We start from the raw sequence: 11,286 nt of genomic DNA on the forward strand, positions 1-11,286 counted from the left end.
CAGGAGAGATTTGAATGCTGCCCAGCTGATTAGCAGAGTGCCCACAATGCCTGTAGCCAGCAGTATGTGTTCCTACTGGTGGTGCACATCCTCACATGCCTTGGTGCACATGCCAAAATTTATTCTGCGCATAGATGGACAAATAAGAGAGGGCATTGCCCCAACCCATCTCCCCTGTGCCCTGCAGCTTCTCCACCAAGCTGGCCTACTTTGGGCTCTCCATGGACCTGCAGGCCTTTGGCCTGGACATCTTCTTGGTTCAGACGTTCTTTGGGGCCATTGACATCCTGGCCAAGATGGCCTGTGCCCTGGCACTGAGCTACTTTGGGCGCCGAGCCGTCCAGGCCAGCTCCCTCATCCTGGCTGGCACCTTCCTGCTGGGGAACATCCCTGTGCCCAGAGGTAAGGAGCCCTCTGGGAGCTGCATTCTCAGCCCACTCAACTTCCAGCAGTGATGGGTGTCAGGTAGGTCCCATCAAGTGGGGGAGGCCCTTGTGACATGGCTCTGCCACATGTCCCTCCTGTCCCATTACCTTCAGGTGAGATGGTTCAAGTGGAAAGGCAGAGCTGGGAGTCAGGACTCCTGGGTTCTAGACCCTGTTCTGGAAGAACAGTGGGGTCTGGTGATTGGAACAGGGTGGGCAGCTGGGAGTCAGAGCTCCTGGAACAGAATTTCTTAAACTTTTTAAGAACAACGAACACCAAACAATAATTTTTTTAATGCGGAACTCCAAGGGTTGAGCAAAAAAAAAAAGGCATTGCCCTTTTAAGGGCGTCCATTTTGAACTCTGTTCTCCACAGTACACCTCTTACAGCCTCATGGCACACCAGTGTACCACCGAACACACTTTAAGAAACACTGTCCTAGAGTCTATTCATTACTCTGCCACTGCCTGGGACAAGTCACTCTCCTCGTGCAACCTCATGCCTCAGTTTCCTCCATGTGAAATGCTGCACTGACATTTTGTACAGCTCACATGGCAGCTGTGATGTGGAGCTGCAATGAGGAAAACCTGCACAGAGCTTTGTGACCTCAGGGAAGGCCAGTTCTCTATCCCCATCTCTCCCCTCCCCAGAGATGCTGATGGTGCGACTGACTCTTGTGGTGCTGGGAAAAGGATGCTTGGCTGGCTCCTCTGTCTGCTCCTATCTGTATAGAGGAGAGCTCTTCCCAACTGCTGTCAGGTAAAATCCACATCTCTGTGATTGAATAAACAGCCCTTTCGCCCCACCTCAGAAGTGGTTGCATTACAGTACTGAGTGAGGGATCCTTGTATAGGCAGCCTCTGTGCTCCATTCTATGGGCAGCTGCATCTCAGAGCCAAGTGAGGGATCCCAGTATAAACATCCCCTCGCTCCACCCCAGAGGTGGCTGTCTCAGTGCTGGGCAAGAGCTCCCTGTTACAACAGCCTCTGTGCTCCACCCTGGAGGTGGCCCCTTCTCCATGCTGGTCATCGTATGATTGTTCCAAGTCTCTCACAATACGCTGTCACTGGCAGGCAGACAGGCACTGGCTTCACCACCGTTGTGGCTCGTCTGGCTGGCATGGTGGCCCCAGTGGTGCTGGTGGCTGGGCAACGATTTCCCTTCCTGCCGCTGGTGATATTCGGGGTGGCTCCCATCGTCTCCGGCGTCGCTGCCTGCTTTCTGCCAGAGACGCACAACGTCCCCCTGCTGGACAGCATAGAAGAGGTGGAGGCCAGGTGTGACACGCGGGCTGCTGGCGCACACCCCCCGCACCCTTTCATATTCCCCTCCCCCGTAAACCTCTGTTCCTTCCCCGTCAATCCCTTCCCACCTGCCCTTGCAGCCCTTTTCATTCCCTCTCTCTCTGGTTCCAGAGCAAGACGGAAAGGCGAGGAGGCGCCTATTGAGGAGAACATAGCTCACATTGTCCACTCAACCAGGATCTGAGCAGCCTTTCCTGCCCCCCAAAACCTCCAGCCCTGGGCCCTCAGTGCACAGGTGCAGGCTGCACCAAGCCACCTGCTGCTCCCTTTGCAGCTTAGGGCTCAGCCCCCTTAAAGAGACAGGCTAAACGGTGGGGGGCACCAAGTTGTGCCACTGAGCTGTCCGCTAATGACAGGCCCTGAGCCTCACATGGAGAGCACAGGGATACACTCCCCCAAATGACTTTGCCAGATGTGACTGTAATGGCTCTCCCCTGTGGTGTATTTTGACCTGACACCTGCCCTTCCCTCTAGCCTGATTGGGCTGTGAACAGGCTCCCTCTGGTGGTGCATATTGGCCTGACACCCATCCCCCTAAAACCATTCTCTCCGGAGGGAGGAGTACTCAGGGGACTCACGTGACACGGGTTCATGTCCTGCTGCGAACTGAGACCCTGCCAACAGATTTCACATCTGCTGATGCGCCATCACCAAGCTGGGCTTGGATTGGATCCTGAGGCCGAACTGATGATCTGACGTTTTTGGGACAAATTGAGCAAAGTGGGGAGAAGGCCTGGGGGCTCTGAAAGCATCAGTGGCTCCCCACTAGGGGCAAGTGGTTGGGGAGCAGCTAGGCAGCTCAGACAAGCTATGCAGGAGGTGTGGTAACTGAATCCAAACTATAACATTCACCAATGCGGCCGGAAGCTGGCATGACCCGTGTGTGGCGTCCAAGCCCCGAAGGAGCAGGGATAAGGGTCTGTGTGTGTGTGTGTGGGAGGGGGGTGCCTAGGTGAGATTTCCTGCAGCTGGTCCTGTGGCCTTCTGTACATTTTGTAAATAAACCAGCTGCACTAAGGAGTTCCTCTGGCTCTAGGTCCCTGATCCCTGCACCCCAACCACCCCATGGAGTCAGGGCTGGAGCTCCTCTGGAAACAGGGAGATGGGCTTGTTTTTCCCTCCAGAAAATGTTCTTTTTGGGGAAAAACAATGTATTTTATTCTGAAATGCCACCATTGCAGTGCCTCTAGGGAAATGCAGTTTGGCTGACTCCTTTACCTGCCTTCTCTATGAGATGGGTCTCTGGCCAGATTACATCTCCCATGATACACCGTGGTTCCCATTTTGTAGATGGGAGGGCTAGTGAAGCTAAGGAACACTTCAGCTTCTTGTCTCCCTGGTGGTCTAGTGGTTAGGATTCAGCACTTTCACTGCTGTGGCCTGGGTCACCACTAAAACTTTACCCTCCCATCACAGGGAGTGCCAGTGGCTAGGGAGGGAAGGGTTGGGGTGCCAGAGGCAGGCTCTGACTGGGACACTTTCCTGGCTGACACTTGGCGAGCAACCCAGCACATTTCTCAGGCAACTCCTTCCCTGTACAGGCAGTGCAGGTTGTGGTCATGGGTGAAGAAGAGCATGAGTGGAAGGGGGAGGGCTTCAAGCAGGCAGCTCCACTTGGCCAGACACAAGCTAGGAGCAGGGACAGGGCATGAAGCCCCTCCCCTCATTGCTGTGAAACACAAAGGACCCAGCAGCCCCTTTTCTCAGTGGTGTATGGGGGCAGGGAATCTGCCTGAGGCTTCTCACTATGTTCACAGGCCAGTGGCTTGGTGGGCTGGATCCAGCCTGCTGGCCTATATTGCCCAGGCCTGGCTTAGAGGGAACCTTGGCTCTGGGCTGTGGGGGAGGGGCGCTGTGGAAAGGCCAGTCTTGTCTTCCTGGACAGGGCATGACAATGTCCATTTTGTGCAACAGGGCTGCCAAACATCCCAGACAGAGAATTAGAGGCCAGGCAAGCTTCCTACAGGAACTGAAGTAGCTCAGTTAGCTGAGTGTTAGCTTGAGGTTCTAAATATCCCTGGTTCAAGCCCAGGTTTTGGCATGTGGCAGGGACTTCTGCTATTCCAGTGATGCTGAGGTGTTTGATCACCCACTTTAGTACTAACAAATCATGTTCAACTCATTAGCCCCCACCCAACACTGCCTCAGAGTTGCTTCTTCTTTGGTAAAAGCCCACCCAGTGCTGGCTCTATATATGGACACAAGGACTCTGGCTATGAGCTGATGAGGACACATTTGGATAGTCTCATGTAACTTTACCTGAGGCCAGTCAACTAAGCAGGAGGGAATCTCAGCAACCAGCTCAGGCAGGGTCAGAGGACAGAGGTCTCAGCTGGAGACCACAGGCAGCAAGAATTTCCTTCATTAGGTCAGTGGATTGGTGTTAATGGGGGCAAGACAGGAGCATCTTCTCCTACCATTGGGGAAGGCAGCTGGGCCCAGGCCCAGGGCCCAACTCCCTTTCAGCCCCCAGGAGCAGGATGGAGCTGAGAGAGGGGTGGGAAGGAGGTGGCCAGCAGGCTGGGGCTGCACAAGGTCTGTGTCTGCTGCTCCCTCCTCCCACCAGGACTCCTTCCTGCTCCTTGCAAGCTGCTCAGCCTGTTTCTTCTTCTGGGTTCACTGCTCAGAGCAGGCAGCTAAAAGAGAACTGGCCACCCTGCCAAAGGGCTCCCAGGCCCAGCAAAGAGCTTGAATCCAGCACCTTGAAGGTTTAGCCCCAAACTCAAACCAGCTGAGCCTGCCAGCCTCCAGCAAAGTGGCTGGCTAGTGGCCCTTTCAGAGAAAAGCCAGAGGCAGCTGCAGGGATGCTGTGGGCTGTACAATCAGATGGGTGGCTCAGAAGCTGTCTATGGTTACAAGGGAAATAGCTCAAGTGGCAGAGTGCTTGCTTTGCATGTGAGTGACAGTGAGGTTGATATGTATGTTCTTAGGTGGTGGTTTTTCCTGGTGTTCACTGGCAGCTCTTCCAATAACTGTTCCCTCTGCCTAGTGGACCTCTCAAAGGGCATATCGACACATCAAAGCTGTTTTGGGACACCAGAGCTATTTGGAAATAGCTACCCCATGTCTTCACAAGCCACCTGTTACTTTGAAATATTTTTCAAACTAATGGGTGTGCTATTTCAACATCCCAGAAACCCTCATTCCACGAGGGTTAAGGGATTTCTTGAAATAACACTTCCTTTATTTCGAGTTTAGAGTGCAATGTAGACGTAGCTACTGGGCATCCCAAAAAGACAGACCTGGATTCCCTTACCGTTACCCTAGCAACTGCAGGGCTGCAAAGCAGAGAGAGATGTCAGACCCCCAACACGGCAGGGGGCGGGGGAATGTCTGTGGCACAATGGACAGTGTGTTGGACTTCTAACCTGTGATGATCAGTGTGAGCCAGGTGACATGTTCAAAGGTTGTAGGTTCAAATCCCCCCCCCCCCCCCCAGAGTCACTTTAAGTACCTGTTCCCCTGAGCAGCTTTGACAGAAGAAGCCACCCTTGTGTGTGGGCAAAGGGGGCCCAGCACAATGGAAGACACAGAAGGCTGGCCAGCAGGAGCTACAATGCTGTGCAAGGCAGGGAGGTGAGCTTGCAAGTGAAAACTGGGGTGAGAAAAAGAAAGTCCCTGCACCTTTCCTGTCCCCAGATCTTGCTGGGCTCTGGCTGCCCCCAGCCTGAGCTGAGCTCAGGGGCCATGAGGGTGACCAGCCCCCACAGCTATGATGCCATCAGGTCCCTCTTACTGATCTGCTCAGTCACTCAGTGCACGCCAGAGAGCCAAGTGACTGTGCCTTTTGACTGTGCCTTTGAGTGGCACTTAATGGCTATTAGTCAGGATAGATAAGGAATGGTGTCCCGAGCCTCTGTCTGTCAGATAGTGGAGATGGCTGGCAGTAGCTGGCAGTAGAGAGATTGCTTGATCATTACCTGTTCAGTTCACTTCCTCTAGGATACCTGGCATTGGCCCCAGTCAGCAGACAGGACACTGGGCTGGATGGACCTTTGGTCTGACCTAGTATGGCCATTCTTATGTTCTTCTTCTTACGTTCTAATTAACGGTAAGTGTCCATTAGCAACAGGTGGCCCATAGGGTATGCCATCGAGAGCCCGTCTCCCAGGAGAGTGGTACGGCCCATGGCAGGAGGGTTAAATCTTTGCACACCCCTCTTCTAGTTCTTCTGAACAACTGGCTGAGCAATCCCTAGGCAGGGCTGTGGGTCTGTAGCTCATTGGAGGTCACTTTATTCTGATCAGTCAGGGTGTGAAACTCCAGACTTCTGTGTGACTAGACAAAGCCCTTTTGCCTTTCTCAGCCTTTGTTCCTCCCTCTGTCAGTTTGGTGTAACAATTTCCTGCCTACACCATGGCAGGGGCAGATAGGGTGCTGTGAGGAGCCATGTGAGGGTGGTATTAGCAGCAGGTGTCTTATCACCTGGAGTCAGTACAGATACTGGGTGTGTGTAGTAGAGCCCTGTTCTGCTCCCCCCCCTTGTTCTGCTTCCCAGTGACTATAGGGCCAGAAGCAGGTGACTCCTCCTGTGGCCACTAGATGGAGCCGCAGCCCCCCAATTCCCCGTTCTCCTGATTCCAAAGAAAAACTATGTAGAACTTTAAACACTAACAAGATGGTTTAATAGTTGATAAGCTTTTGTGGGCCAGACCCACTTCCTCAGATCATATTCTGGAAGAGAATTTGCATGCTCTTCCTGCTTTCCCCTGCCTCTAGACTGGCCCTGGGTCTCTTTCCTGTCAGCTCCATGGGGGCCAGGGAAAAGCAGGGGAGTGGGTGCAAGGGCCACACCTGTGGGCATCAGGTGATGCCACAAGAGATGCTCCCTGTCGTCATGGCTGGAACATGGCATCACTTGAGCGTGTTGTTAGCACCAATGTGTCCCCCTGGCTAGTCTGTGTGGGGAGCCAGGGACAGTCCCTACAAACCTGGGACTGTTGGCCAAGGCTGCTGCTCTTGTGTCTGTGCTGGGATCCCCTCAGCCTCAGGAGTACTAGAGATGTCAGGCAGCTCTGTCCTTCCAGCCTGGGGCTGCCTGTCTTGGCGACGCCCTCACACACACTGGCCCCTTCCTCCCCTCCTAGGACAGGGCTCCTGCCAATCCTTGGCTAGTCAGCCTGGCCGGATGCTCTTTCCTGTTTGGGGCGGGGGGCAAGAGGCAGAGCCTGGCAGCTGCTAGGACTAAATGTGAGGGCATCAGGGGAAGCAGCAAGAAACACAACCTCAGCTCCCTTGTATCTTGAGCCAGGCCGTAAATTCCAGGGCCTCAGCCTATCCGGAAAAGGGACAGAGCTCCAGGGAGTGCCAGACACCCAGGAGAAGGCACAAAATTCTCTCAGGTAAGTCTGAGGAGCAAGGAGGCCAAAGCATGTGAAGTGAGGATCTGACAGCATCCAGCCCAAGCAGGTCCCACTGAGATTTTAACTCTGCAGGATTTAGGGTCATAAATGCTGTCCCTTACACCATGGGACCTGCAGGTGTAGAGCTTGTTAGCCCCCTCATGGACACTGAATCCCCTGCTCATGCCCCCTGGGACCCAGCTTTGCTTTCTTTCCTTCCTTCCACCCAGAACCCCCTTCTGTGCTGCAAGGAGCCATCCTGGGACAGGCACAGGATCCTACATTCTCCCACCCCAGCAGCTCCCCCCCGCAACCCCAGGCTTTGGCAGAACACAGGCAGGTGGGTTCTGCTCATCCCACTGAGTTGCTGAGCTTCAGCCTGGCTTTTTTCCTCCTTTTATCTTGGACAAATCACAGAAGTGAGGCAGCAGGAAGTGCCTCTTTCCAAACAAGGGATGCTAAGGCACAAATGGTATCAAGGCTCATTGTCAGCTGATGTCACAGCCCTTGGGCTCATCCCAGGCACAGTCCAGGCCATAGGAGCTGCACCTAGCTGGGCACCAAGCAGAGTCAGAGCTGCTATGAGGGAAGATCCTGTTTTTCTGCCTGGCTTTGAACCAGGAATCTGTTGCACAGTAGACAAACATGCAAACCACTACACCACAGAAACACCCTGGATGCTGTTTCTACTGTACTTAAACTTGGACAAATATTCTGTTACCAACTCTTTGGCCAAGGCCTTGGGGGAAGAGGCAGAGTAAGAGCAGGGAACAAGGACCCCTCCCCATGCTACTTCTCTAGACCTTAGCTCCCAACACTGGGAAGGTGGCAGGGGCCTGTGTGCCTGGGGAGGGGTGATTCATGTCACATCCCCAGCATTTCCCCCCTGCATGGATGGACCTTTGGGGACAAGCCTTTCACCCAGCTCCTGTCACCCTCTTGAGCAACCTCCAAGGTAGTACAGCCATGGGACACTGGGCAAGGGGCAGGGACTGTAGAAGCTGAGAATTTACCAGAGGCCACGGGGACCCAGTATGAGGCACCATTCTAGGTCTGTGTCTAGACTGGCAAGTTCTTCCGCAAAATCAGCTGCTTTTGAGGAAAAACTTGCCAGCTGTCTACACTGGCTGCTTGAATTTCCACAAGAACACTGACTTCCTACTGTAAGAAATCAGTGCTTCTTGTGGAAATACTATGCTGCTACCGTTCAGGCAAAAGCCCTTCATTTGCGCAAGAAGGCCAGTGTAGACAGCACAGTACTATTTTGTGCAAAAAAGCCCTGATGGCTAAAATGGCGATCAGGGCTTTTTTGCGCAAAAGCACGTCTAGATCGGCACGGACGCTTTTCCGCAAAAAGTGCTTTTGCGGAAAAGTGTCCGTGCCAATCTAGATGCTCTTTTCTACAAATGCTTTTAACAGAAAAGTTTTCCGTTAAATGTATTTGCGGGAAATCATGCCAGTCTAGACGCAGCCTAGGTGTCTTTCTGAAAGGAGCAGAAGGGGATTGATGGGGGGTGGGGAGAGTGTTTCAGGGGTTGTGTAGCTTGTTGCCCTGATTAGGGGTGTGGCCACAACAGGTCTCAATGTAAGCAATATTTGAACCTGTTCAGGGAAACCCTATTAGATTTCTAGTCCACCACCTTAACCAGTCACCCATCACAGCTGTGAGAACCACAGGCCCAGGGAAACTGGTAAATAATCCCAGTGCGCAGACCTAACATCACTGGCCACAGAATTCACACAACAAACCATTTGAACCATCGTGCAGAGGAGTCCTGGTCCCTCTGGTTTAAGGCTGCCTGGGAAATGAGTTCTTCCAGGTCTTCCCTCCTTCTTGGTCTTCCTTCCTTTCCCTTTTCTTCCTCCTTCCTCTTCTCTTTTCCCCTTCACTTCTTCTTGCTGGTCTCCTTCTTGGACCCCACTTTATATAGTGCTGCTTAGTTATACCGTAACCAATTATTATAGTATAATTTCACTAACCAAGTAACAGAATTAGCTAACCAATCATACCCCAGACAGAAACAGATACAAACCAGACTATCACACAGAAGAACAATAGGAAAGTGAGGACAATAATCATAGAATGCTCATTGCACAACCACAGCTATTGGTAAGCAGTTTCTTGCCAGACAAAATATTGTTAACTAAGTTTTCTCTACCCATCTTCAGATCTGTTTCTTACCTGGTGACAGTCGGTGCCACTAGGATAAGAACCCCTTCTCACAGCCTAGTGTGATACTATTTAAATGTCATGTGATCATGTGACTCCAGGCTTTACAGCTAATTGCTGCTGCTCTTCAGTCTGGCTGCAGAAAAAGGCTTTAGTTTAGGCCTACCAAATAGCTATAGGTCAGGGGTGGTGAACCTGTGGCTCATGAGGAAAAGAATTGCAGTTCATGATGGAACCCGGAACCACTGAGGTCAGCTGCTCTCACAGCCCAGCTACTGCACACCTCCTGAGTGCTCACTTCCCATACCATTCCACTCATGGCTCCCAGTGCACTGCATCATATCCTGCATGTTCAGGCTGGGTCGCACACAGCATCCCAGCCTGCATGTGCTAGCAGCCAGCTGCTGAACGCAGGCAGCAATAGGAGCTCCGGGTGCGGCAGCCACACCAGCAGCAGTTCCAGGACTTGGGCATAAGTTTAATGCGGGAGGGGAATTGGGTTAGAGCGAAGGAGATGCCTAGCTCTGGAGAAGGGGAGAGGAGGGGAATTGGGTGAGGGGGTGTAGCCTGTCACTTTGACACCTCATTAATATGTATCTTTAGTTATGAATATGTATTAGCTGTATTCATATTCAGTTAGAAGTTTCTAGCAGTGTTGCACACGGCACACAAGTAGCTGCACATGTCACATTGTGCTGTTGCATGCAGCACACTGATCCAGGCTGTTACAACTTGTTTATCAAAGCAACTAATCAGGAACCCTTGTTTTCCTGTACAGGGTCCAATAATTTTAAAAATAAAAATCATAAATATTTATAAAAAGGGTGCTTTAAAGGCCTGGCTAGCAGTTGTCTATGTTCGTTCGCACCACCCTTGTTCCTGCTTGTCTCCTGTCTGTTTATGTTAGTCTGTAGTTAGTTAGGGTTAGCTAAATTTCGTCATCAAGTGTGTCCGTTAGAATTAGTGCGTCGGTTCACTGCACCAGTACTTGTCCGTAACAGAAGCGTCAAGTCTAGCTAGTCAGGTTTTGTTTCCAGGTATTAAAAATAGGTAGCTGTCTATCATCGGTTCCTGCTAAAGAGCAGAAGCCACCTAAAGATCAGCGCCAGGCAAGTCTCCACCGGTAATTCCTGCGCCTACGAGCAAAAGGCCCCAAACAAGGATCATCACCACCTGCCTGCACCATACCCGTCCCCAGGGTCTCCAAGGAATTGCCTCTCTGTTCCTCGCTAAGGGCTCGGAAGGAGCCTAAGACTTGAGGTCAAAAGCACCGCAAAGGGTCACCGCTGCAAAGGATCTCCTCCTTGTCTTTCACCAAAGGCTTTAAATTAGCCAAAGGTTTAAAAAACAGGAGCTTCTCACCCACTGTCAACTACTAAACTGTGTAATTATTATATTTTGTGTAACCTTGTGTTTGTGGGATACTTTTCTATCTTCTTTCCTTCTTAAGGTTGGGATAAAAAGTGTTTACCTGCTTTTCCTTGTTGTGCTTTTAAAACTTTTACAATATATGGTTTGGCCCTTTTAAAGTAAGCAACGTTTTTATTTATTGCGGCATTCTTGGGTCAGCAAACACCTATAATAAATAAGGTTTGGTGGTATCTGCAACTTCCACTGAGGCTTAATTAATAATAATCAAATGCAAATTTAGGTACAAGCTTCCCTCAGTGTAACGGGTGCACATGGCATCCTGGATATGCATGGCAGTAGCAGTGGCAGCAGCAGCAGCATGGCTCTGGCTGTGGGACCTGAGCATAAGGTTGGGTGGGGAGGGTGCATACAGTATGCTGGCCTTTCCCAGCACACGCCTCAGCTGGAGGCCACTGGCACACACTATGCTGGCCACTCCGAACACACCTCACCATCTGTAGCAGTGGCTCTGGTACCTGAGAATTAGGTTAGAGTGGGGCAGGCTGTGTGTGCGTGCCTGGCTCTAGTCTGGGAGAAGGGAGGAGGACTGGGTTGAGGGGCATCCCAGGCAGCATGTCTCAAGGCCAGCTGCTCAGTGCACACACTCCAGCGCCTGGAGGGAGACGCTCTTGG

At 52.0% G+C, this 11,286-nt stretch overlaps 1 protein-coding gene across 5 annotated transcripts in view; it reads left to right on the forward strand.

The window, feature by feature from the left end:
• The window catches only part of LOC102454089 (solute carrier family 22 member 6-like), a 31,601-nt gene extending 20,805 nt beyond the window's left edge, over positions 1-10,796 (forward strand). For 2 of the 5 annotated variants that reach the window (XM_075912960.2, XM_089771029.1), the window contains exons 7-9: positions 188-402; positions 1,077-1,185; positions 1,501-10,796. In XM_075912960.2, coding sequence (XP_075769075.2) covers positions 188-402; positions 1,077-1,185; positions 1,501-1,915 — 739 coding nt within the window. In that variant the 3' untranslated portion in view covers positions 1,916-10,796. The remainder of the gene's footprint in view (positions 1-187; positions 403-1,076; positions 1,186-1,500) is intronic. The other 3 variants (XR_016347329.1, XM_089771030.1, XM_089771031.1) reach the window with 3 other exon arrangements.
• The last annotated feature ends 490 nt before the right edge of the window (positions 10,797-11,286 follow it).

Source organism: Pelodiscus sinensis, chromosome 19 (assembly GCF_052426305.1).
Source record: "Pelodiscus sinensis isolate ZL-2025 chromosome 19, ASM5242630v1, whole genome shotgun sequence".
NCBI lineage: Eukaryota > Metazoa > Chordata > Testudines > Trionychidae > Pelodiscus > Pelodiscus sinensis.